This window comes from Muntiacus reevesi, chromosome 1 (assembly GCF_963930625.1).
Source record: "Muntiacus reevesi chromosome 1, mMunRee1.1, whole genome shotgun sequence".
Taxonomy (NCBI): Eukaryota; Metazoa; Chordata; class Mammalia; order Artiodactyla; family Cervidae; genus Muntiacus; species Muntiacus reevesi.
The window spans coordinates 104174009-104197729 of record NC_089249.1 but is presented as its reverse complement, the minus strand read 5'-3'; the positions used below and the strand labels follow the sequence as shown (position 1 = coordinate 104197729).

The window sequence follows — 23721 nt, the reverse complement described above, 5'->3', positions numbered from 1 at the left end:
AGTTCTTTTTTAACAGAGGGTCAATTATGTCATGCTGTCTTAGAAAATGCACTATTTTACTGGAGGATTTACTTTGAGTTGTTACATTAGCTTCTTAGGATTTGATTTTTAAATGCTAACTACTTAAAAATACATGTTTTACTTCTTCTATTTGAGATGAGGCTTTTAAGGAGTAATAGATACCACAATAAAAGCTAGCGTGGTTTCCACTGTCAGTATAAAAGGTATTTGCGTGAAGTGCTGCTTTTTCTTAAGGAGCACTTGAGTATCGCATCGCTTAGCAACACACAAATCAGCTTTGACACCTTATTCATCTGTATTTTCAAGTTCAGATCAAGTCTTTCCACTGATGGGACAGATTGAGTCTTTTAAACTGAGCAAGTGAAAGGTGTCACTTTGTCATTTTCATCTTTAGGTTGGCAGCAGCAGCAGAGTTTTCACTTTATAACATCTCAGAATTAGAAATTTTTTCAATTTATCCCCTTGGGCCTTCCAGCTTCTTGCCTTCCTTCCCCTCTCTGTGTTTTTTATACCTCAAGACCGTCTCAGGGCCTTCCCTTCAGTTTTGAGATCTCATGTGAATTTCTTAGTATGGCGTGCAGAGCCCTTTGTGAGCTGGTTCTCACCTCCTCTCCTCTCCTGTGGAGGAGGGGGCCTTCAGTCAAGTCAAACAACTCAGTTTTCCATACGTACAGTCTTCTTTGCTCTCATTGTTTCTTCAAGCCCACATGGTTTTCTTTGCCAGGGGATACCCTTGCTAGCTAAGCCCTGCTCATCGTTCTAGGTGCTTCTGGGTTCTCAGATAACTTGTGTCTGAGTCTTTCAGTTTGAGTCGGGGCCCTTCCCCTAGGCTCCTAAGCAAATCGTGGTCATGGGGCTTTACCATGGGATTTCAGTTGTTTACTTTTCACATACTAAACTGAAGTTTCTTGAGGGACAGGAATTCTGTCTTATCTGAATATTTCTGTCCTTTCTGTGCGTTTCATGTAGCTGATTTTTTCATTATCTGTGACAGGGCTAAGTCTTCTCTCCCTGTGAAGAAGCAGTTCTTTATTACTGGGATTTTGACCAGAGGCCCAAGACCTCTACTATTTATGAATTTATTTTTTGAAGGATTTGTACAGTGCCAAGGACTCTGCTTTTGTTTACTACTATTGGAAGGACATAATATTCAAGCATCATATAAAAGGTTATGCCGGATGTTAGTAGTAAGTGAGAAAAGTTTGGAGGAGTGAAAAATTAAAGCAAGAATTTTTGAAACTACAAAGTATCAGGTAGGCTACTGTATGATTTTATGAAAATTTCCACAAAGGAAGAAAAAGTTAAGAGTTTGTTTTGCATATATATTTTTACAACTGGTATAGAAGAATTACATATGATTCAGTGGTTATGCCAGCCTCATCAGTTATGTATCCTAAGTTCAGGAAATAATCCTCGGAAGTTTGCTTCCAAGAAGCAAAAAAAAAAAAAAAATTTCCCATGGTAGAAGGTAGATATTGCCATACTCCCTAGCGAATTGGTATGTATAAATTCCTGGAAATTTAATTTTATTCGTATATTTAAAAATTCACCAGATTTTTATTTTAAAATTTAATCTAGTTAGAAACATGGTTTAACCTAGTTTTGATTTTAAAACAATATTAGGAATGATAAGTTACTATTATATATGGACAACATATTTTATATCTATACTAGCTATCTATATCTAAATACTTATATCCATAAAGGCTGTCTCAGAAATTGTGTCTAAAGGCATTTTTTTCTCTCTTTTGCTTTATTTGAAAAATATTGAAAAGTGAACAAAAGGTAACAGAGAAATAAAACTTATTCTTTCAAAGTAGGGTGAAAAAGTGAAAGTGAGTCACTCAGTCGTGTCTGATTCTTTGCGACCCAGTGGACTATACAGTCCTTGGAATTCTCCAGGCTAGAATACTGGAGTGGGTAGTCTTTCCCTTCTCCAGGGGATCTTCCCAACCCAGGGATCAAACCCAGGTCTCCCACATTGCAGGCGGATTCTTTACCATCTGAGCCACAAGGGAAGCCCGAGAATACTGGAAATGGGTAGCCTATCCCTTCTCCAGTGAATCTTCCTGATCCAGGAATCAAACCAGGGTCTCCTGCATTGCAGGGGGATTCTTAACCGACTGCGCTATCAGGGAAGCTTTGAAAGTAGGGTGGGATATTATATTTAAATAAAGAATGCCCCCCCTCAACCGTTCAGTTGCACCCTATGCTGTTAAAATTTTGGTATTTCTTCTTCTCCTGACCTCTAAAAGTGCTCTTGTTAAGACAGTGTAGTAATGTACTGCTTGCTATCTTTTATGGTAACAATGTTAAGGGTTCCTTTTCAAACTTACTCTATCTTTGTTCTGCTTTGATCTATATTTTTATTTATTTTCAAATCTTTTTTTTTTTTTTAAACAAAGGCAAACAGCACATTGTTTTTTTTAAAAAAGGTCAAAAAGTGTAGACATTATGAAGTGGAAAGCAAAGTCTCTTTTGTTACCATTCTTGAGGATAACTCATTAATATTTTGGCATATAATCTTCCAAATAACTGGGAACTGTGAATTGTAACATTTTTCGCTTTTTTCCCCCCAAAAGACAGGATCACGCTCTCCACACTCTGTCACTCAATTTTTCATTCACTAATGTCTTGTTTCATGACCACTCTTCCCTGTCACCACATGTAGGGCCATCCCAGGCTTTTTTGACTGTATAATATTTCACAGAATAGCTTTATTATAATGTAATAAACCTGTTGTCCACTATATGCCTCTATTATTTTACTCTTACAAATAATATTGTATCAAGCATGTTTATATCTTGTACACAAGTGAATATTTCAGTAGTATGATGCCTAGGTTTGGATTTGCTTGGTTGGAGAGGTTGCATATGTAAATTTTGCTGTAATTTAAAGGTTAACTTCTTCTTCAAGATTCTCAACAATTTTTAACCATAAACACTAACATTCTGATTTGGGAATAAACTTTGTTTAGAAGGAAAGATGGATTCCTTTGCTGAAGGCCCAATGAGACAGGACATTTCAGGGAGGGTTGTTTTCCTCTCATATTTTAATCTGAATTTTCTGTGATATGTGGAACCTTTGAGAGAAAGTACTACTGGGTTGTCCTGTTGCCTCAAGAAAGAAATCTGTGTTCTTATTGGTGACATCTCCTTGATAATGTTATTTCTTTGCTTGTTGGTATTCCTTATGATGAACTATAATGTTTTTAGTTGAATTCTAATCTGTACAGTATGATATAGTATGGAACTATGGGGGTGTATGAAGGTGACCCCATCAATAAAAACAGTAGCCCAAAATTGTCATTTTGCTTACACATTTTAAATTATTTTCTTATAGCCTTGAAAATAGCTGTAAATATGCCCTGTTTGAATAAAGGGAAGCTTGTAGATGAATGTCAACTACATTTTCTTTTTCCCAAAAGATAATCAATTTGAGGCTATAAACCTTATTTTTAGATCATAAGAGTGGGTTTGTAGTTATGCGTTCATGCCTTTTTATGATACCACGTACAATTAGGTGTGTGGTTAGTACTTTTTTAAGGTGATATCTCCGTCTAACTTAAGTTCATTCACCTGTCTTTGAGTCCATTTCACTCCAGCTATTTTCACAGATGTATCAAATTGCTATTTTAGAAATATATTACAGATTTCAAATTAATATTCAAAAGAGAAATTAGCTGTGTCTTTATTACTGTGGAAGTTGTTCTAAGCATCTAAGACCCTTAAAAGTCAACCCATGTAGGGCTGTACAGACATATATTGAAAGAAGGGTGTTTGTGTTTAATATGGAACTTTAATTTATTTTGTCATTCAGAAAATGACTTTATTTTCTTTATTCCAAGACTTCATAATCTTTTTAGTCTGATTTGCAAATATCTGTCTGCTATATCTTTTTGTCTATGAGATGTCATATTTCTGAAGAGATGATATTTATTTATTTTAAAAATTATTATTTTTTTCTCCTTTTTACAGGAAACAGGCATCACTATGGGTCCAAGGAGACATTTTCCGATCCAAACTGAAAAATAGACCATCCAGTGAAGGAAGTATTAATAAAATTCTTTCTAGCTTGGATGATATGTCTATTGGTGGAAATTTATCTAAAATACAAAACATGGAGAGATTTGGAGAGGTGAGTTTTTTCCTAGGAAGATTTTCCTATCTCCTTAAAACTGACATTCTGCATTTCTTCATTTTTCAATTGAACACACATAACATAGCCATATCTCTTCTCTAAATGATGACAGTACTAAATTTTTAGGTGTGGAGGCACCACCTATAAAGCAAGAATAAAAACAAAGAAAGTAATTATCCTTACAAGAAAAAAAGCTGTAATTTAAGGAATACAGTTATAAAGGATTCTACTCTGGTTTGGAAACTACTTGCTAAAGCAAAATTGAAAAGCAGACTTTCTATTTGCAGATGGAAATAGATATTAATCAGAAAAATCTTAATGTGATAATTGGATAGTACATACCACAAATGATACATTGCAACCTCAAATACATGATTTCTAAAGTAAGTCCAGAGTTGAAAGCATAACCAGGGGCAACTTTTTTTTTTTTTTGAGACTCCAATAGAAGCAAACCACTTTAAACAGTTGACATACGTAGTTTGATTTAATCAGTATAACTAGAGATTAGGTGACTTAGGCAACATTATCTCTATGTTATAATAAGGAAATTGAATATTAGAGAAATTCTAATCTCAGTGTTAAAAACATAATTCGATCCAGGTCTATCTGATTTTAAATCTGTATTTTTTTCTATTATTCCTCCTATCTCTGAATAAAAATGGTAGTGATTTACTAAGAATTAGGCTCATGGGCATTCTTGGAACTAAAAACAACCTGGAAATAATTTGTTCTAATTTCTTACCTTGTGTGAATCAGAAACCTGAGTTGCATAAAATTCCATACTTGCTCAAGGTTATAGAGTTTTTAAGTAGTGGGACCACCTTCAGAGCAGGTAGTCTAGCTGCTAGTTTAGCTTTTTCTACCACAATATGACTATGGGCTTCCCAGATGGCTCAGTGATAAAGAATCCACCTGCCCATGTAGGAGATGCGGGCTGGACCCCTGGGTCGGGAAGATCCCCTGGAGGAGGAAATGGCAACCCACTCCAGTACTCTTGCCTATAAAATTCCATGGACAGAGAAGCCTGGTGGGCTACCATCCATGGGGTCACAAAAAATCAAACATAACAGAGTGAGCATGTGCACATGCATCACAGTATTGACTAAGGCGAAGGTAAGCACCTGGTTTATATTTATTTTTATGTCCCTAAAGACGCAGGAAAGCTATTAAAATGTTTAAGCAGCAAATGCAGATGTACATTCTATTAGGCAGTGACAGGGGCCTCGAACAGGCTTAGCCCTCGAGGATGGAAGGAATGTATCATAGCTGTGTTAGGTCAGCAGTTGGCAATCCAAACAGTTTTGTTTTTTCAGTAATCTGTTTGATTCAGGAAATCAAGCAGATTTCCTTTCACCAGGAAAGATAATGAAAGTGTTTGGAGATAGGGAGAGTGTTTTCTTCAAGAGGAAGGATGGAGACTGCTGGAGGAACTGAGTTTTCAACCCTGTGGTATGTTCTCCAGGACAGTCACCAATGAAGTGGCTGAGTTTAGTGGTTTGACCAGGCGTAAATCTTTTTAGCCAAGGTCGCGTTGACATTTAGAGCCTTTGGAGACCTTTTCTTGTCTTTGTGTTATAGTTTGACCTTTTCAAAGCAAACAGAAAGGATATGGATGGTCATTTTAGTGAGATAATATAGCTAAACATGAACACTTTGTTGTTCTGGTCAGCATTTCCTCTTCACGTTGAGTTTAAGTAAATAAGACTTTTGAGTTATGACTTCTGAAGAGGCACATGTGAAACCTGTCTGTCTATCTACGAAATACATTTATCTTGCAGAAACATAATGCTTTTACTATTATAATCTGTATTAAATTGACATCTGATAGTTAGAACACTTGTTCTCATAGTTTTTTGGAACCCAGTTTGTTGAACTTGAGATCAGTGAACAACTGATTTATCACTGAAAGGGTGATGAATGCAATATGATTGAAATTTAAAATATCAGTTTTAAATATGAACATATATTCAGATGTTGGTTGTTTTACCTCCTTCTTTTCAACACCCCTCAAATTAATTACTTTAGTTCTCATTCAGAAGTGCTATTATTTTTGAAATTAGAGGACAGAAATGAAAGGGTTCAGAAATACTAGGGAATGATGGTGTGGTTAAGATTGTAGGCACGACATATCTATGGGTTTATAGTTAGCTGATGCTTTGCGTAAACACCTCTTATGATTCTCAATCTCTTTATTGCCATGCTTATCTGGTGCTGTCTCCATGAATGTGGGGAGTTAGTTTACTCAAGTGAGTGTATATGAGTTAGTGGTTTCTTTATCATTCTTGTAATTGGGAAAATACTTTAAGAATGCTGCAGAAGTTTTTATAACATGTTTCAAGTTCGATACCAACATTCAGGATAGAAGCCCGTGGAAACCCTGGGTGTATTTAGTTTATGTACAAAGAAATTGCAAAAGGCAATAATCTTCTAAAATCTACTTTTTTAAAGTCAGATTGAAAGCAGAGATAGCAAATTATCTTTTGATTCTAGGCCTACAGGAATTTTCCTGTGATTGGTTATTAGGAAGCTTAGGAAACTCTGTAGTTCCCTGATTTGGAGAACCTGAACGTGTAGTTTTCCAGTGCTTATAGGGTGAGTAAAAGGAAAATAAGCAAAAGTATCAACTGGAATGATTCAGGCCATAGTGATGGAATAGGCTGTGGTTTTAATGAATTCTCTTGGTCCACTCAGAGTTAGGAGAAACCTTTTAAAAACAGAGGTTTTACCCTCATTGAACCTGGCTGTTAGTACTGCCTAGGAGCAATGAAATACACTCAGTGCATGTGTGTGGGTCTAGAGTAGGCTCCCTGCTCCATGCGCCTGCCTTTGCATGGTCTTTTTCCTCATGGTCCTCACTCGCCTTCCTTGCTGGGTGATACTCTTTACAAAGATGGAGGCGTCTGTCTGCCTTCATCATGATTCTACTCCTAGCCCACAGGGACTTTGTAAATATTACCTGAATGAATAAAGACGGACAGTTTCACAGAAAACAAATAAGAATACAGACGTGAAATTGGGAATAATAATTCAAGCTATCCAAGGGTAGCACATACTCAAATACAAAATAGTACCAGGGATAAGTGCTTGTTTTGATCATCAGTGGCCTGAGGATTCGTTGTGCATTGGGCTTATAAAAAATGGCTTTAAGGGACTTCCCGGGAGGTCCAGTGGTTAAGACTTCACCTTCCAATGCAAAGGGTGTGTGTTCAGTCCCTGGTTGGGGAGCTGATATCCCACATGCCTCCTGGCCAAAAAACCGAAACATAAAACAGAAATAATACTGTAACAAATTTAATAAAGACTTTTAAAAATGGTTTCAAGAAGATGAAATTTAATGCACCTTATTTAAAGTGCCAGGTATATAAGGAGTTAAATGAGCTTACAGGGCAACAACAATAGCAACCTAAACAGTGCCTGCTATGTGCCCGGGTGTTCTAAGCACTTAACATGGATTAAGTTTAGTCCTTACAACAGGTGTATGAAATAGGCACCTTTACTAGGTCCACTTTACAGATGACATAACTGAGGCAGAGGAAGCCACCTGCCCAACATCACAAAGTACAGAGTGGAGCTGTCATTTGAACCCAGGGACTCTGGCTCCAGAGTTAGCCCCCAACCCTGGAGGCCTCTCACTGTACCCCACTGCCTGTCCATGGGTTTCTCTGTGTGGCTCTAGTACATAACCTTAGCCAGCCTGTCCTCAGAAATTTCCCCTGGAATCACGATTGTTTCTATCCTTTTCCTACTCCAGGGTGATAGTCCAGTATTAGCACATCAGTCAGTATATACTCTTGACTTAGAGATATTAAGCAGATACAGGTGCTGCTGATGTGTGGCCGAGTTCACATAAATTGACAATCAGATAAATGAGAATGTGGTGCTTTAATTACCTCACTCAGTTACTATGATTTATAAATGTCCCAGTGAACATCTAAGACAGGGTATGTCTTAGAAATCTGTGAAATACAAAGGCCCTACCTTTAAGCACCTTTCTTTCCACTCATAGGTCCACTGAGACATTCCAGGTCCAATCTGAGAGTTGCTGGGATCCACCAGAGGCTGTTAGTCAGGGGAGATTCACCATTTGGGGAGCTCACCCTGGCTGTGCTGTTGAAGGGGTGCTGGGTCTGTGTGTGGCTAGAGGTGGAAGGTTACAAAGCAGTGGTCCAGGTGATAGAGGTCTGAACCAGGGGCAGGAAAGAGGAGGGAAGATGAATTTGGGTTGTTTTTGGTCAGTCACCCAGTCATGTCTGACTCTTTGTGAACCCATGGATTACAGCACGCCAGACTTTCCTGTCCTTCACCATCTCCTGGCGATTGCTCAAATTCATGTCCATTGTGTCGGTGATACCATCCAACCATCTTGTCCTCTGTTGTCCCCTTCTTCTACCTTCAATCTTCCACAGCATCAGGGATGAATTAGGGGGGCTCTGATAAATCCAAATTTTTTATTGATCAGAAGCAACTTATGAAGATGACCTCTTTGCCTTTCCCCAACTTTTATATCTCATAGGCTTAACATCTGAGAGCTGAAAAGAATTTTAGAGATGACCCAGTCATTTTTCCTGGCCAAATCATTTAAATCTGCAAAAAATGCTATTTTCGTCTTTTTCTTTCAGTCCTTTGACTTCTATTTTTACTTGTTTCTATTTCAAACTCTCCTTTTATGTCATTTTTCTATTATAACTCTTCCATCTTATTCCATAGTGTGCTATATTTCATCTAAAAGATCTTTTCTTAATGGCTTACACGACGGCCTCCTTAGTAGCTTTCCCTGTTTTATTAATATGTTGGTCAGTAATTTATCTAACTGAAATCTGTGGGCACAATTTATTTGATTTTGGTTTTCATCTTGTCTGTATATAGTGGACAAATGGTAGAATAAAGTACATCTTCATATTTTATGCTGTTATTTGATTCTTTAGCTAGACCATCACCTGTAAATAAGATTATCTTAAAAAATTTTTTTTGTATTAATTAATTTTTTATTGAAAGATAATTGCTTTACAGAATTTTGTTGATTTTTGTCAAACCTCAACATGAATCAGCCATAGGTATATGTATATCCCATCCCTCTTGAAGCTCCCTCCCATCTCCCTCCCCATCCCACCTCTTGATACACAGCCTCTGTTTGAGTTTCCTGAGCCATACAGCAAATTCCTGTTGGCTATCTATTTTACATATGGTAATATAAGTTTCCATGTTACTCTTTCCATATATCTCATCCTCTCCTCCCCTCTCCCCATGTCCATAAGTCTATTCTCTATGTCTTTTTCTCCATTGTTGGCTTGTAAATAAATTCTTCGGTACCATTTTTTTAGATTCCATATATATGCATTAGAATATGGTATTTATCTTTCTCTTTCTGACTCACTTCACTCTGTATAATAGGTTCTAGGTTCATCCACCTTGTTAGAACTGACTCAAATGCATTTCTTTTTATGGCTGAGTAATATTCCATTGTGTATATGTACCACAACTTCTTTATCCAGTCATCTGTTGATGGACATCTAGGTTGCTTCCATGTTCTAGTGATTGTAAATATTGCTGCATTGAACATTGGGATACATGTGTCTCTTTCAGTTTTGGTTTCCTCAGGGTGTATGTTTATCAGTGGGATTACTGGGTCATATGGTAGTTTTATTCCTAGTCTTTTAAGGAATCCCCACACTGTCTTCCATAGTGGCTGTATCAGTTTACATTTCCACCAATAGTGCAAGAGCATTCTCTTTTCTCCACACCCTCTTCAGCATTTATAGTTTGTAGACTTTTTGATGAGGGCCATTCTGACCAGTGTGAGGTGATATCTGATTGTAGTTTTGATTTGCATTTCTCTAATAATGAGCAGTGTTGAGCATCTTTTCATGTGTTTGTTAGCCATCTGTATAGCTTCTTTGGAGAAATGTCTGTTTAGGTCTTTTTCCCACTTTTTGATTGCATTGTTTGCTTTTCTGGTATTGAGTTGTATGAGCTGTTTGTATATTTTGGAAATTAATTGTTTGTCAGTTGTTTCATTTGCTATTATTTTCTCTCATTCTGAGGATTGTCTTTTCACCTTGCTTATAGTTTCCTTTGCTGTGCAAAAGCTTTTAGGTTTAATCAGGCCCCACTTGTTTACATTTGTTTTTATTTCCATTACTCTAGGAGGAGGGTCATAGAGGATCTTGCTTTGATTACATCACTGAGTGTTCTGCCTGTGTTTTCCTCTAAGAGTTTTATAGTTTCTGGTCTTGCATTTAGGTCTTTAATCCACTTTATCTTTGTGTATGGTGTTAGGAAGTATTCTAATTTCATTCTTTTACATGGAGCTGTCCAGTTTTCCCATCACCATTTATTGAAGAGGCTGTCTTTGCACCATTGTATATTCTTGCCTCCTTTGTCAAAAGTAGAGTACCCAGAGGTGCATGGGTTTATCTCTGGGCTTTCTATCCTGTTCCATTGGTATACATTTCTGTTTTTGTGCCAGTACCATACTGTCTTGATGACTGTAACTTTGTAGTATAATCTGAAGTCAGGAAAGTGATTCTTCCAGCTCCATTCTTCTTTGTCAAGACTGCTTTGGCTATTTGGGGTCTTTTGTGTTTCCATATGAATTGTGAAATTTTTTGTTCTAGATCTGTGAAAAATGCCATTGGTAATTTGATAGGGATTGCATTGAATCTGTAGATTGTGTTTGGTAATATAGTCATTTTCACAATGTTGATTCTTCCTACCCAGGAACATGGAACATCTCTCCATCTGTTTATGTCATCTTTGATTTCTTTCAGTAGTGTCTTATAATTTTTTGTGTACAGTTCTTTTGTCTCCTTCGGTAAGTTTATTCCTAGATATTTAATTCTTTTTGTTGCAGTAGTGAATGGGATTGATTCCTTAATTTCTCCTGATTTTTCATTGTTAGTATATAGAAATGCAAGTGATTTCTGTGTGTTGATTTTGTATCCTGCAACTTTGCTAAATTCACTGATTAGCTCTAGTAATTTTCTGTTACTGCCTTTAGGGTTTTCTATGTACAGTATCATGTCATCTGCAAGCAGTGAGAGCTTTACTTCTTCTTTTCTGAACTGGATTCCTTTTATTTCTTTTCTTCTCTGATTGCTGTAGCTAGGACTTCCAGAACTATGTTGAATAATAGTGGCAAAAATGGACGCCCTTGTCTTGTTCCTGCTCTTAGGGGGAATGTTTTCAGCTTTTTTACCACTGAGAATAATGTTTGCTGTAGGCTTATCATATATGGCCTTTACTGTGTTGAGGTAGTTTCTTTCTATGCCCATTTTTTGAAGAGTTTTAATCATAAATGGGTGCTGAATTTTGTCAAAGCTTTTCTATTGAGATTATCAAATGGTTTTTATCTTTCAATTTGTTAATATGGTGTATCACATTGATTTATTTGCATATATTGAAGAATCCTTGCATCCCTGGGATAAACCCAACTTGATCTTCGTGTATGAGCTTTTTGATGTGTTGCTGAACTTTGTTTGCTAAAATTTTGTTTAGGATTGTTGCATCTATGTTCATCAGTGATTTTGATGTGTAGTTTTCTTTTTGTGTGTTGTCTTTGTCTGGTTTTGGTGTCAGGGTGATTGTGGCCTCATAGAATGAGTTTGGAAGTGTTTCTTCCTCTGTAGTTTTTTGAAAGAGTTTTAGAAGGATAGGCATTAGCTCTTCTCTAAATGTTTAATAGAGTTCTCCTGTGAAGCCACCTGGTCCTGGGCTTTTGTTTTTTGGGAGATTTTTTTTTTTTTTTATCACAGCTTCAATTTCAGTGCTTATAATTAGGTTGTTCATAATTTCTATTTCTTTCTGGTTCAGTCTTGGAAAATTGAACTTTTCTAAGAATCTGTCCATTTCTTCCAGGTTACCTATTTTATTGCCATATAGTTGTTCATAATAGTCTCTTATAATCCTTTGTATTTCTACATTGTCTGTTGTAACCTCTCCTTTTTCATTTCTAATTTTGTTGATTTGATTCTTCTCCCTTTTTTTCTTGATGAGTCTGGCTAAAGGTTTGTCAATTTTCTTTATCTTCTCAAAGAACCAGCTTTTAGTTTTATTAATCTTTACTATTGTTTCTTTCATTTCTTTTTCATTTATTTCTACTTGGATCTTTATGATTTCTTTCCTTCTACTAATTTGAGGGGCATTTTTTGTTCTTCTTTTTCTGGTTGTTTTAGGTGTAAAGCTAGGTTGTCTATTCAATGTTTTTCTTGTTTCTTGAGGTAGGATTGTATTGCTATAAACCTCCCTCTTAGAACTGCTTTTGCTGCATCCCATAGGTTTTGAGTTTTTGTGTTGTCATTGTCATTTGTTTCTAGAAATTTTTTGATTTCCCTTTTGATTTCTTCAGTAACCTGGTGGTTATTTAGAAACGTGTTGTTAGTCTCCATATGTTTGTGTTTATTACAGTTTTTTCCTTGTAATTGATATCTAGTCTCATAGCATTGTGGTCAGAGAAGATGCTTGATACGACTTCAGACTGAGGTTTGATTTGTGACTGAAGATGTGGTCTATCCTGGAGAATGTTCCATGTGCGCATGAGAAGAAGGTGTATTCTTCTGCATTTGGATGAAATGTCCTGAAGATATCAATGAGATCCATCTCATCTAATGTATCATTGAAAACTTGTGTTTCCTTATTAATTTTCTGTTTTGATGATCTGTCCATTGGTGTGAGTGGGGTGTTAAAGTCTCCTACTATTAATGTGTTACTGTCAGTTTCTCTTTTTATGTCTGTTAGTGTTTGTCTTATGTATTGAGGTGCTCCTATGTTGGGTGCTTAGATATTTACAGTTGTTACATCTTCCTCTTGCATTGATTGATCCCTTGATCATTATGTAGTGTCCTTCCTTATCTCTTGTAATCTTCTTTATTTTAAGGTCTATTTTGTCTGATATGAAGATTGCTACTGCAGCTTTTTTTTGCTTCCCATTTGCATGGAATATATTTTTCCATCTTCTCACTTTCAGTGTATATGTATCTTGAGGTCTGAAGTTGGTTTCTTGTAGACAGCATATGTGTGAGTCTTGTTTTTATATCCATTCAGCCAGTCTGTGTCTTTTGATTGGAGCATTTAACCCATTTACATTTAAAGTAGTTATTGATATATATGTTCCTCTTCCATTTTCTTAATTGTTTGGGGTTGATTTTGTAGATCTGTTTTCTTCTCTTGTATTTCTTGACTATATATGTCCCTTTAATATTTGTTGTAAAGCTGGTTTGGTGGTACTTTTGCTTGTCTGAGAAACTTTTTATTTCTCCATTAATTCTGAATGATATCCTTACTGGGCACAGTAATCTTGGTTGTAGATTTTTCCCTTTCAGTACTTTAAATTTATCCTGCCGTTCCCTTCTGGCCTTCAGAGTTTCTGGTGAAAGATCAGCTGTTAAACATATGAGGTTTCCCTTGTATGTTACTTGTTGCTTCTCCCTTACTGCTTTTAATATTCTTTCTTTGTGTTTAGTCTTTGTTAGTTTGATTAGTATGTGTCTTGGCGTGTTTCTCCTTGGGTTTATCCAGAATGGGACTCTTTGTGCCTCTTGGACTTGACTGGCTATTTCCTTTTCCATGTTGGGGAAATTTTAAACTATAATCTCTTCAAAAATTTTCTCATATCCTTTTTCTCTTCTTCTTCTGGGACCCCTATAATTCAAATGTTGGTGCATTTGATATGGTCAGGTCTCTGAGACTGTCCTCAGCTCTTTTCATTCTTTGTCCCTTATTCTGCTCTTCAGAAGTTAGTTCCACCATTTTATCTTCCAGCTCACTGATTCATTCTTCTGCTTCAGATATTCTGCTATTGATTCCTTCCAGAGTATTTTTAATTTCAGTAATTGTGTTATTTGTCTCTGTATGTTTATTCTTTAATTCTTCTAGGTCTTTGTTAATTGATTCTTGCATTTTCTGCATTTTGTTTTCAAAGTTTTTGATCACTTTTACTATCATTATTCTGAATTCTTTTTCAGGTAGTTTGCCTGTTTCCTCTTCATTTATTTGGACTTCTGTGTTTCTAGTTTATTCCTTCATTTGTGCAGTATTTCTCTGCCTTTTAATTTTTTATTTTTTTAACTTATTGTGTTTGAGGTCTCTTTTTCCCAGGCTTCAAGGAGAGTCGAATTCTTTCCTTGAAGAAGGTTGAATTCTTTCTTGTGTTTGGTTTCTGCCCTCCTGAGGTTGGTCCAGTGGTTTGTGTGAGCTTCATATAGGGTGAGATTCGTGCTGAGTTTTTGCTTGTTTGTTTGTTTTTTCTCTGATGGGTAAGGCTGAGTGAGGTGGTAATCCTGTCTGCTGATGATTGGGTTTGTATTTTTGTTTTATCTGTTGTTTAGATGGGTGTCCTGCACAGGGTGCTATGAGTGGTTGGGTGATGCTGGGTCTTGTATTCAGGTGATTTCCTTTGTGTGAGTGCTCACTATTTGATACTCCCTAGGGTCACTTCTCTGGTAGTTTAGGGTCTTGGAGGTAGTGCTCCCACTCCAGAGGCTCAGGGCTTGATCTCTGTGGCGCTGCTCAGCAGCAGGCACAGTGACCCCAGCAGCCACGTGGCATGGCTGCCACCCCCACTGCCCAGTGTCTTCCAAGAATATCTTTTAAAATGCTCCTTCTTTATGTGTTTTAGTTGACTCTCATTTTCCTGTCTTTATGTAAGGCAAGCTGGCATCCAAATGAAAAGCTGCTGGTGCTCAGATCCTCAAGAGTGCAACAGGGAGCCTAAGAGCAGACCTCTTTCCTGGGGGAGCCAAAACATAAGGTCTTCCCTGGAGTAGGCTTCTTCACCATCACCAGCAACCATGCGGCTTTGTTTCAGGGGATCTGCTGCTCCTAGAGAAGCTGAGAGCAGGGAGTGGGGGTTGCACTGGGACTCTGGAGAGAGGGGCTGAAACCCAAGAGAACAGGGAGGGCTGGGTTAACCTTTGCTGTTTGTGACTTTGTTCATCATTAGTCATCATGAGGAATGACTTTGGTATAAAGAATGAGGTCTAACAGTACCCGATCAGAAACATCCTCAGAATCCCCCAGGTCTATCAGTTCTTGGGATTGACTTATGCCTCATGACAAATGGAGCTGTATTTTCTAATACATCTTCCCCCACGCAGGTGCTTATGACCCAGTGTATGTTGCGCTTGTGCTCAGTTGTATCCCACTCTTAGCAACTCCATGGACTGTAGCCCACCAGGCTCCTCTGTCTGTGGAATTTTCCAGGCAGGAATACTGGAGTGGGTTGCCATTTTCTTCTCCAGGATATCTTCATGACCCAGGGATCAAACCCTCATCTGTTGCATCTCCTGCATTGGCAGGCAGATTCTTCACCACTGTACCACCTGGAAAGCCCCCTAATTTATGTTATAGATACCCTGATAAATACAGGATTTGGTTCTATTCCTATCTGCATGTCTTTTTCAGGGTTCCAGGAAGCTCAAATCCCCTTCTATATTAGCTTTTTGTTTCTTTTCAAAAATATTTTAAAAACAAGTGTAGTTCATTTACAATGTTGTATTAATTTCTGCTGTATAGCAAAATTATACATATGCATGCATTCATTTTTTACATTCTTTTCCATTATGGTTTACAGTAAGATATTGAATATACTTCTCTGTGCTATACCAGTAGGACCTTGTCATTTGTCCATTCTGTATATAATAATTTGCATCTGCTAACCCCAACCTCCTGCTCCGTCCCTCCCACTCCATCCCAACCCCTTCCCCTCGACAATCTCCAATCTCTTCTTTATGTCCATGATTCTGATTCTGTTTTGTAGATGGTTTCATTTGTGTCATACTTTAGATTCTACATATAAGTGATATCATACGGTGTTTGTCTTTCTCTTTCTGACTTACTTCACTTAGTGTGATAATTTCTAGTTGCATCCGTTATCCAAAATAATGTTGACATTATTTTGTTCTCTTTTATGACTGAGTAATATTTATTCATTCATCTGTTGATGACATTTAGGTTGTTTCCATGTCTTGACTATTGTCAGTAGTACTGCTGTGAACATAAAGGTGTGTGTATCTTTTTGAATTAAAGTTTTGCCAATATACACCCAGGAGTGGGATTCCTGGATCAAATGGTAATTCTATTTTTAGCTTTCTGAGGAAACCTCCTACTGTTTTTCACAGTGGCTGCACCAACTTACATTCATACTGACAGTGTAGGAGGGTTCCCTTTTCTCCACACACTGTCCAGCATTTGTTATTTGTAGAGTTTTTGAAGGTACGAGGTGGCATCTCATTGTAGTTTTGATTTGCATTTCTCTAATTAGTGATGTTGAGCATCTTTTCACGTGCCAGTTGGCCATCTGTATTTCTTCCTTGGAGAAATGTCCATTTAGATCTTCTGCTCATTTTTCAATCTGATTGTTTGATATTATGTTGTTGAGTTGACTGATCTGTTTGTGTATTAGATTAAACCCTTGTCATTTGCATCCTTTGCAGATATTTTCTTGCATTCTGTAGGTTGTCTTTTTGCTTATGGTTTTCTTTGCTGTGCAAATCTTGTAAGTTTGATTAGGCCCCAAGTGTTTATTTTTGTTATTATTTCTATTGCCTTGGGAGACTGATTTAAGAAAACATTGGTACGATTTGTGTCAGAGAATGTTTTGCCTATGACCTTTTCTAGGAGTTTTATGGTGTCTTGTCTTACGTTTAAGTCTTTAAGTTATTTTGAGTTTATTTTTGTGTGTGACGAGAGGGTGTGTTCATTGATTTACATTCAACTCTCCAACTTTCCTAGCACCCTTTACTGAAGAAACTGTCTTTTTCTCTTTGTATGTCCTTTGTCAAAGATTAACTGACCATAGGGGTGCAGGACTTTTTGTTTAAATTAATTTTGTAATTTAATTTAAATGTGTTTTGAATAACATTGTGTATAACAATTTTTGTCAAGAGTTTGAAGGCTGTTAATCATTTACTAAGAATTTTGTAGCTCATATGTTTTATATTCTTCATCCTAAAAATGGCTAAAACTTCTTACAGTAGCCACAGAAATAAAATAAAGGGTGATAGATCGAGACCAAAAGAAATAAAATAAAAACTGCGTATTTAGATTTTAGCAGATTTTTTCAGACCTCTATTGTGTGTCCAGCTCTTTTTCCCTCCCTCTTCCTTCCCCAGGTCCTGAGTTCCAAGCCGTTCTGCTTGCCTGGTTCAGTCTGTCATCTCTCATCAGACCACTGCTGTTCCTCCCCCCTAGTCTTGATCTCTCTAATTTACTCACCTCACAGTAATCAACTAAGAGGAAATAGTTGCATCACATTCAAATGAGGGTTTTAATTTTTTTTTTTTTAAATGTAAAGAGCTCTTAAAAATCAACCTAAGAACTCCATGTACGCAAATAAAATGGGAGCCCTTATGGTTGGTAAATATAAAAAAAAAGTTCTACTTCCTTAGGAGTAAAGAAAACACAGATGCTATTTATGCCTGTCAGGTTATGTGAGATTAAAGAAATGTATGCTGTATTAGCAAGGGTTTTGGGGATTAAAAAGCTCTTAAACATTGCTAGTTGGAATTTAAAATGGTGTAGTCTTTCTGGAGGGTGGTTTGATAATATATAGCAGGAGACTTTAATCTAGCAATTCCACTTCTATCCATTTATCTTAAGGCAGCAATAATAGGACGGGTTCAAAGACCATGTGCTTGTATAGAAAGATGTTTGTTGGAACTGTTTGTTATGATGAAAGACAGAAAACAGCCTGGCCTAGGGCAAAATATATAAAATTTGATACATCTAGACAGTGGAATTTTACAGAGCCATAAAAATGATAATGTAGAGGATCTTAAAAATTTACCCTGAAACACTTCCATAGTACATTTAAGTGAAAAAGTAAGTTACAAAGCAGCATGCATAATTCAACCTCCCTTTGTGAGGAAGAAATGTGTTGGTGGGGTATGTGTGCCATAGGGAATAGTCTGGAAGACTATAAGACAGAATGCTAGTGTGTTTTACTTTGAAGATAAATATGTAGGTGGCTTTAATGTTTTTCTTTGAGACAATATTTTCTGTAGTTTGTTGTTGCCTATGACAAACAAGTACTATGTGGTAATATATATATATTTTTTCTTTAGAAAAGTCATGGTTTCTTTCTCCAGAGGTTGAGAGCTGGGACTTTATATATAATGTTTTCTTTTTCTTTGAAAGCTAGTGTACTGAAGTAAACTCCTTAAGGAACGTAAGAAAAAAAATATGTCAATTCTGGATAGTAAGGTCATGACTGGCTGTTACATCATTTACTTGTTTTCTATGTGTTTAAAATGTATTATAATTTTAAAAATGTTCACTTTTAAGATTTATAATAAAGTAGGAGAGATAAACACATGTAACTATAATATAAAAATAGTTACTTTAACTATATTTTAAAATTAATGTTTATTTTTAAAAATCATGACAACAGTTTTTGAAATTTCAAAAGTATTGAATTCTGATAAAAAAGAAAATCAGTTCCCTATCCCACCTTGCTGTATCCCCAGACCCACTCTCAAAGGAGGAAAACCTTTAAGCAAATTATACTAATATTTTCCCTGTCATATTTCTAAATATCTTACAATAACACTTTTTAAAAATTTATCAATTTTGAGCATTTTCCTATTGTCTGCTGGTTATGGTGGACAAGAATAATTCTTCTACCTCAATCACCTTTAATCCTCCAGCTTCCCAATATAGCTATATTATAATTTTCAATTAAGTTCAGTTCAGTCACTCAGTCGTGTCTGACTCTGTGACCTCATGAACTGCAGCACGCCAGGCCTCCCTGTCCATCACCAACTCCCGGAGTTTACCCAAACCTTTGTCCATAGAGTTGATGATGCCATCCAACCATCTCATCCTCTGTTGTCCCCTTCTCCTCCTGCCCTCAATCTTTCCCAGCATCAGGGTCTTTTCCAATGAGTCAGCTCTTTGCATGAGATGGCCAAAGTACTAGAGTTTCAGCTTTAGCATCAGTCCTTCCAATGAACATCCAGGACTTATCTCCTTTAGGATGGACTGGGTGGATCTCCTTGCAGTCCAAGGGACTCTCAAGAGTCTTCTCCAATACCACAGTTCAAAAGCATCAATTCTTCAGCACTCAGCTTTCTTTATAGTCCAACTCTCACATCCATACATGACCACTGGAAAAACCATAGCCTTGACTAGACGGACCTTTGTTGGCAAAGTAATGTCTCTGCTTTTTAATATGCTGTCTAGGTTGGTCATAACTTTCCTTCCAAATAATGTATACATTATTACTATGTAAATATTGCTCACTGTTGAGTTTAATAGCCCACTATGACTGTTTTCTTTGTTGAAGCTCTCTTTTTTCCCTAGAGTTATTTGCCATTTTTATTTGCATGGTTTTCTATATATTTGGGAAAAAAGAATGCTACTCTCCACCCTCCCCCACCACAAATTGTGCCAAGCAATTTAAAAATTTTCAAAATCTCAACACAGCAAAAAAATCTTACCAAGTCCATTCTTTTCCTGGGGACACTTATACCTTCCAACCTGGACTAACTGTTCTCTAGTGCAGACATAGAGTTCTGACTCAAGACCTTCTCTTCACAGCCTTCAGTCCGGTCCCTGATTTTCCTGGATCTTACATTGTCTTCTTTTTTTCCCCTAAAGCACATCCTATAGTAATTTTCCCAGAAAGAGTGTGTAAGAGGTAAATTTTTGTACCTTTGTTCTACCTTTACACTTGACAAATAGGTTGAATATTGCAGTCTCAAGCTGAGGATCACTTTCCTTAGACTTTTGAAGGTACTTCAGGGCTGGGAACACAAAGATCCTCCTTGTTGAATGAACAAACGAGCGTTCCTGGCTTGCCCACAAAGACACTCATTAGACTGTGAAACTGATTGGGGTGAAGATCCTGTGAGGCCTTCCAGAAGCTTTCTTTGCCTATCTTAAGAAAGCTTATAATGTGGGAGACCTGGGTTCGATCCCTTGGTTGGGAAGATCCCCTGGAGAAGAGAAAGACTACCCACTCCAGTATTCTGGCCCAAAATACTCCATGGACTGTGTAGTCCATGGGGTCGCAAAGAGTTGGAGATGACAGAGTGACTTTCACCTTCATATACTTCTTGGTCCCCCTCATATTCTGGAGACACTTGGCTGTGTTGTCCTGTGTTGTCCTTCCATCAGGAGCAAGTAACTCCTACCAACCCAGCATGCTGGGTGCTAGATGAAGCTAAGCTCAACTTCTCAGATGTGCCATGCTTCTTGGAAGCCTAGCCTGCAGGCATGCCTGACCTCTATTCCTGCAGGCTTCCTTGGGTGAAAGTGGATTTACTCCCACTGGGACTGTATGGACAAAGATGAATAGTATAATTGATTTCTTGGGACTTTATAGGTAGACATATCTCAATGACTAAGAGAACCCCCTGACTTTGAGGTTCTGTGATCCTGTGACTGTTGAACTGATGTTTTTTGCCAGAATGGCTCTTCCTGTTGGCTTGGTTTGGTTTGCTTCACGTGTACTCCCTCTTTAAGACTCAGCTAAGGAATTGCTTCCTCTGGGAAGCTTTCATCTTCATTTCTTTTTCTTTCCTACTGGCTGTGTCTTTCTTTTTTGGTTGTGTATTTCCTTTGTCTATTTTTCTTTTTTAAGATCAGAGCTGTAGTAATGAGGTGTAATCTTTTTACCCAAGACATGCCTACTAAGCTCCAGATGCATCCATGGACCCCAACATAGGTGGCAGGGAACAAAAAAGTGTTTTGATTCAGGAATTTCTATCAAAAATGACTAGAATGTGACAGAGGGAAGTGTATTTTTGTACGTCTTTCATCAAATAAGAATTCTAGCTTTAAAGAGGAAAGGAGCCTTGTGGCTAGAAATGATCTTAGCAAATGCAAACCTTTTGATTTTTTTTCAGGTGAGGAAAAAACAAAATACAGTTTTTATGGTGCAAAGTTAGTGTGCAGTGGCATATATTTTAGAAAGAACATTGTATCTGAGGACAGAAAACCTGATTTTAAAATCATAGCTCTGTCATGAAGAGTTTAGGGGAGCTTCTTATCTTCCACTAGCACCTCCTTTTCTCATCTTTAAATTAAGTGTCCTCTACTCCCTGGGTTACGAGAATTAAATGTAAGCTGGCATGCAAAAAGAGCTAGTTTGGTACTTATATATTTATTTCCAACTATAAGACTTATTTCATCAGGCAACACACTTTCCCAGGCTAGTAAAGTTTAACTCCTTTTGGAAGAATCTTGAGTGATTTTACTAGTGTTAAACGATGTTAGTAAGTTACTGTATAGATATACTAAGTTGTTTTATCTGTCACTTATGTAAACAAATTATGGAATTTGCAGTGATGGATTCTGGTAACTTCTGGAAAAATATTTATACTGTATCTTTTGAGCCAGCTTATATCTAAGCTATATTCCAAAGTGTGATTTTGTCTGCAAGAAAGCCTCCGTCGTTGTGGTCAATTGCAACAAAGCTCCTTCTAAATTTATCGCATCCATAATCATGCTTCTTTGATTTGGAATTTGACTAGTATATTTAATTGGTGATTAATACAGTGTTCTTTAGTATATATGTGACCATTGCTGAACTTATAGTGCTTTTATCCTTTTTAGATAATCAATGTAAAATATATCCATATACAGAGATAATCTATAAGCAATTAAGAGTTCTATATAAAGTAGAATTATTTGTAATGACCTTTCTGTGGAACATGAATTTTTTTTTTCAGAATAATTTAGAAGAGGATGAAGATGTGGAAATGAAAAATAGTATAACCCAGGGAGACAAACTACGTGCCTTAAAAAGTCAGAGACAGCCCCGCACCTCACCATCCTGTGCATTTAGGTAGATCTATTTTAAACTTTTAAGTTTGTATTTTACCTCTATTTGTGGGTAGAATATTTAATTTCTTCTGGTTATCATTCTATAAGTACCATGTTTATCTCTCATTTTTTTGACTTATTACTAATTTGTGTTATTTATTATTTTAATGTTTTGGGGAGTAGATAAATTTTAGAAACTTATCAAAAGCAGCTGCTGCATCCTAATTTCTGGAATTCCCCCTAAAATTGCTATGCTGTTGTTGGTTGTCTCTGGGACTCTGTTCAAAATTCTGTTGGGAATGCCACTCTCTTCCTGTGAATGGGCTTCTTATTCTGTGGTGAATCCTCAGAGGTGTGCCAAGCGTTTGTATTTAATCTAGAGTGTGCAGAAAAGTATTGTATGCCAAGCATTTGATATACCCTAAGTCGTTAGCCTGACTTACTATTTCTGGGAATTGAATAAGCAATTCTTGTCGGTTAAGTTACAAACAGTCTTGATTTGGAGATCTGAAATTACTCATCAGAATCAGTTGGTGGGACTTAACTTCAGACCACAACCTTTGAGATCTGCTAATTCAGACTAAGTGGAAGAAATAAAGCTTCAGAATTAATGTAGGTTCAAAAATCTCTAAATATCAAGATTCTTTATTGTAATGTAAGAGGTGGCAAGTCCACAAATGAATATCATAGGGAATGGTTATTTTCCTTTGACTTTTAAGTGAGAGAAATGCATAGCAAGAACGTTATTTTGCTATGATAAATGTTAAGCAGACTACTCACAGAGAATTTAGTTTTATGTATTATCTGGAGGGATTATAACACTTAAGTCAGATTGAGTCTGGTCACACCATTATCTGTGCTTTGAGTACTGGTTTCCTGCCCTGAAATATGAAGGTTCATATATAGCTTGAAGTTGAGGTAATTGTTTTATATAGTAGAATGGGAAGATGGAATGGAAAGTCTGGTACTTAGTGATACTCACCAACTGCCACTGAGAGACTGAGGAAATGTGGATCTACCGACTAACTGCTGTGGGACCAGGAGTTACACTCGGTGCCTAGTTTGGACATGAGGATTCACTGAGTAAACACAAAGGTTGCACAGTTTCCCACATTTGTGTTGGTTGCTTGAGATTAGAGAGGGTAAATCGCTTCCTAGCTGGTATTCAAACCAGTTCAAAGTTTGAATACTGTTCAAAGTCCATATTTTTCCTAGCTGGTATTCAAACCAGTTCAAAGTTTGAATACTGTTCAAAGTCCATATTCTTTTCACTGTATATACTGTCTTAGTGAAAGTTTCTTCAAGATCAATAAATATATTACCAATCTTTGTTATTCACCATTTTTCCTTGAAACTCTAAGAAAGTGCTTTATATTAATTAAAATTAATTTCAAACAGATTTATATTTGATTTGTAAGAAGCCATAAGTGGGAGGAAGGGATAAGTCGGGGTATAACTTGACCGATAAAATGGCAAAAGAAGCAAGAGAAGCTTCACTAGACTTCAGAAGGCTCATTCCAAGATGGGGTTTATCTCTTTCTTTTCAGCCTTAGAGATTTTCTCATTTTTCTGAATATAATTTTTCTTAACAGCATCATGGCCCCATCATCAAACTTTATTTTTTCTCACTCTGAATAGATGCAGTACCAGCTTCTGATGAAAAAGAATTTTACTGTAAATGAAATTCAAGATGAAACAAAATGACTAAAGTGGATTTCCCACTGGCTTTAGGACTTATAAAGTGAATAAATACTAATATCCATTTGCAAGGTCTATCCCTCTTGCCCATTTCATAATTTT

At 36.8% G+C, this 23721-nt stretch overlaps 1 protein-coding gene across 3 annotated transcripts in view; it reads left to right on the top strand.

Annotated features, from left to right (window-relative positions):
* Positions 1-23721, top strand: part of CDC14A (cell division cycle 14A) — a 180680-nt gene that overhangs the window by 135228 nt on the left and 21731 nt on the right. For all 3 annotated transcript variants that reach the window (XM_065907974.1, XM_065907964.1, XM_065907957.1), the window contains exons 11-12: positions 3999-4158; positions 21828-21943. In XM_065907974.1, the coding sequence (XP_065764046.1) occupies positions 3999-4158; positions 21828-21943 (276 nt within the window). The remainder of the gene's footprint in view (positions 1-3998; positions 4159-21827; positions 21944-23721) is intronic.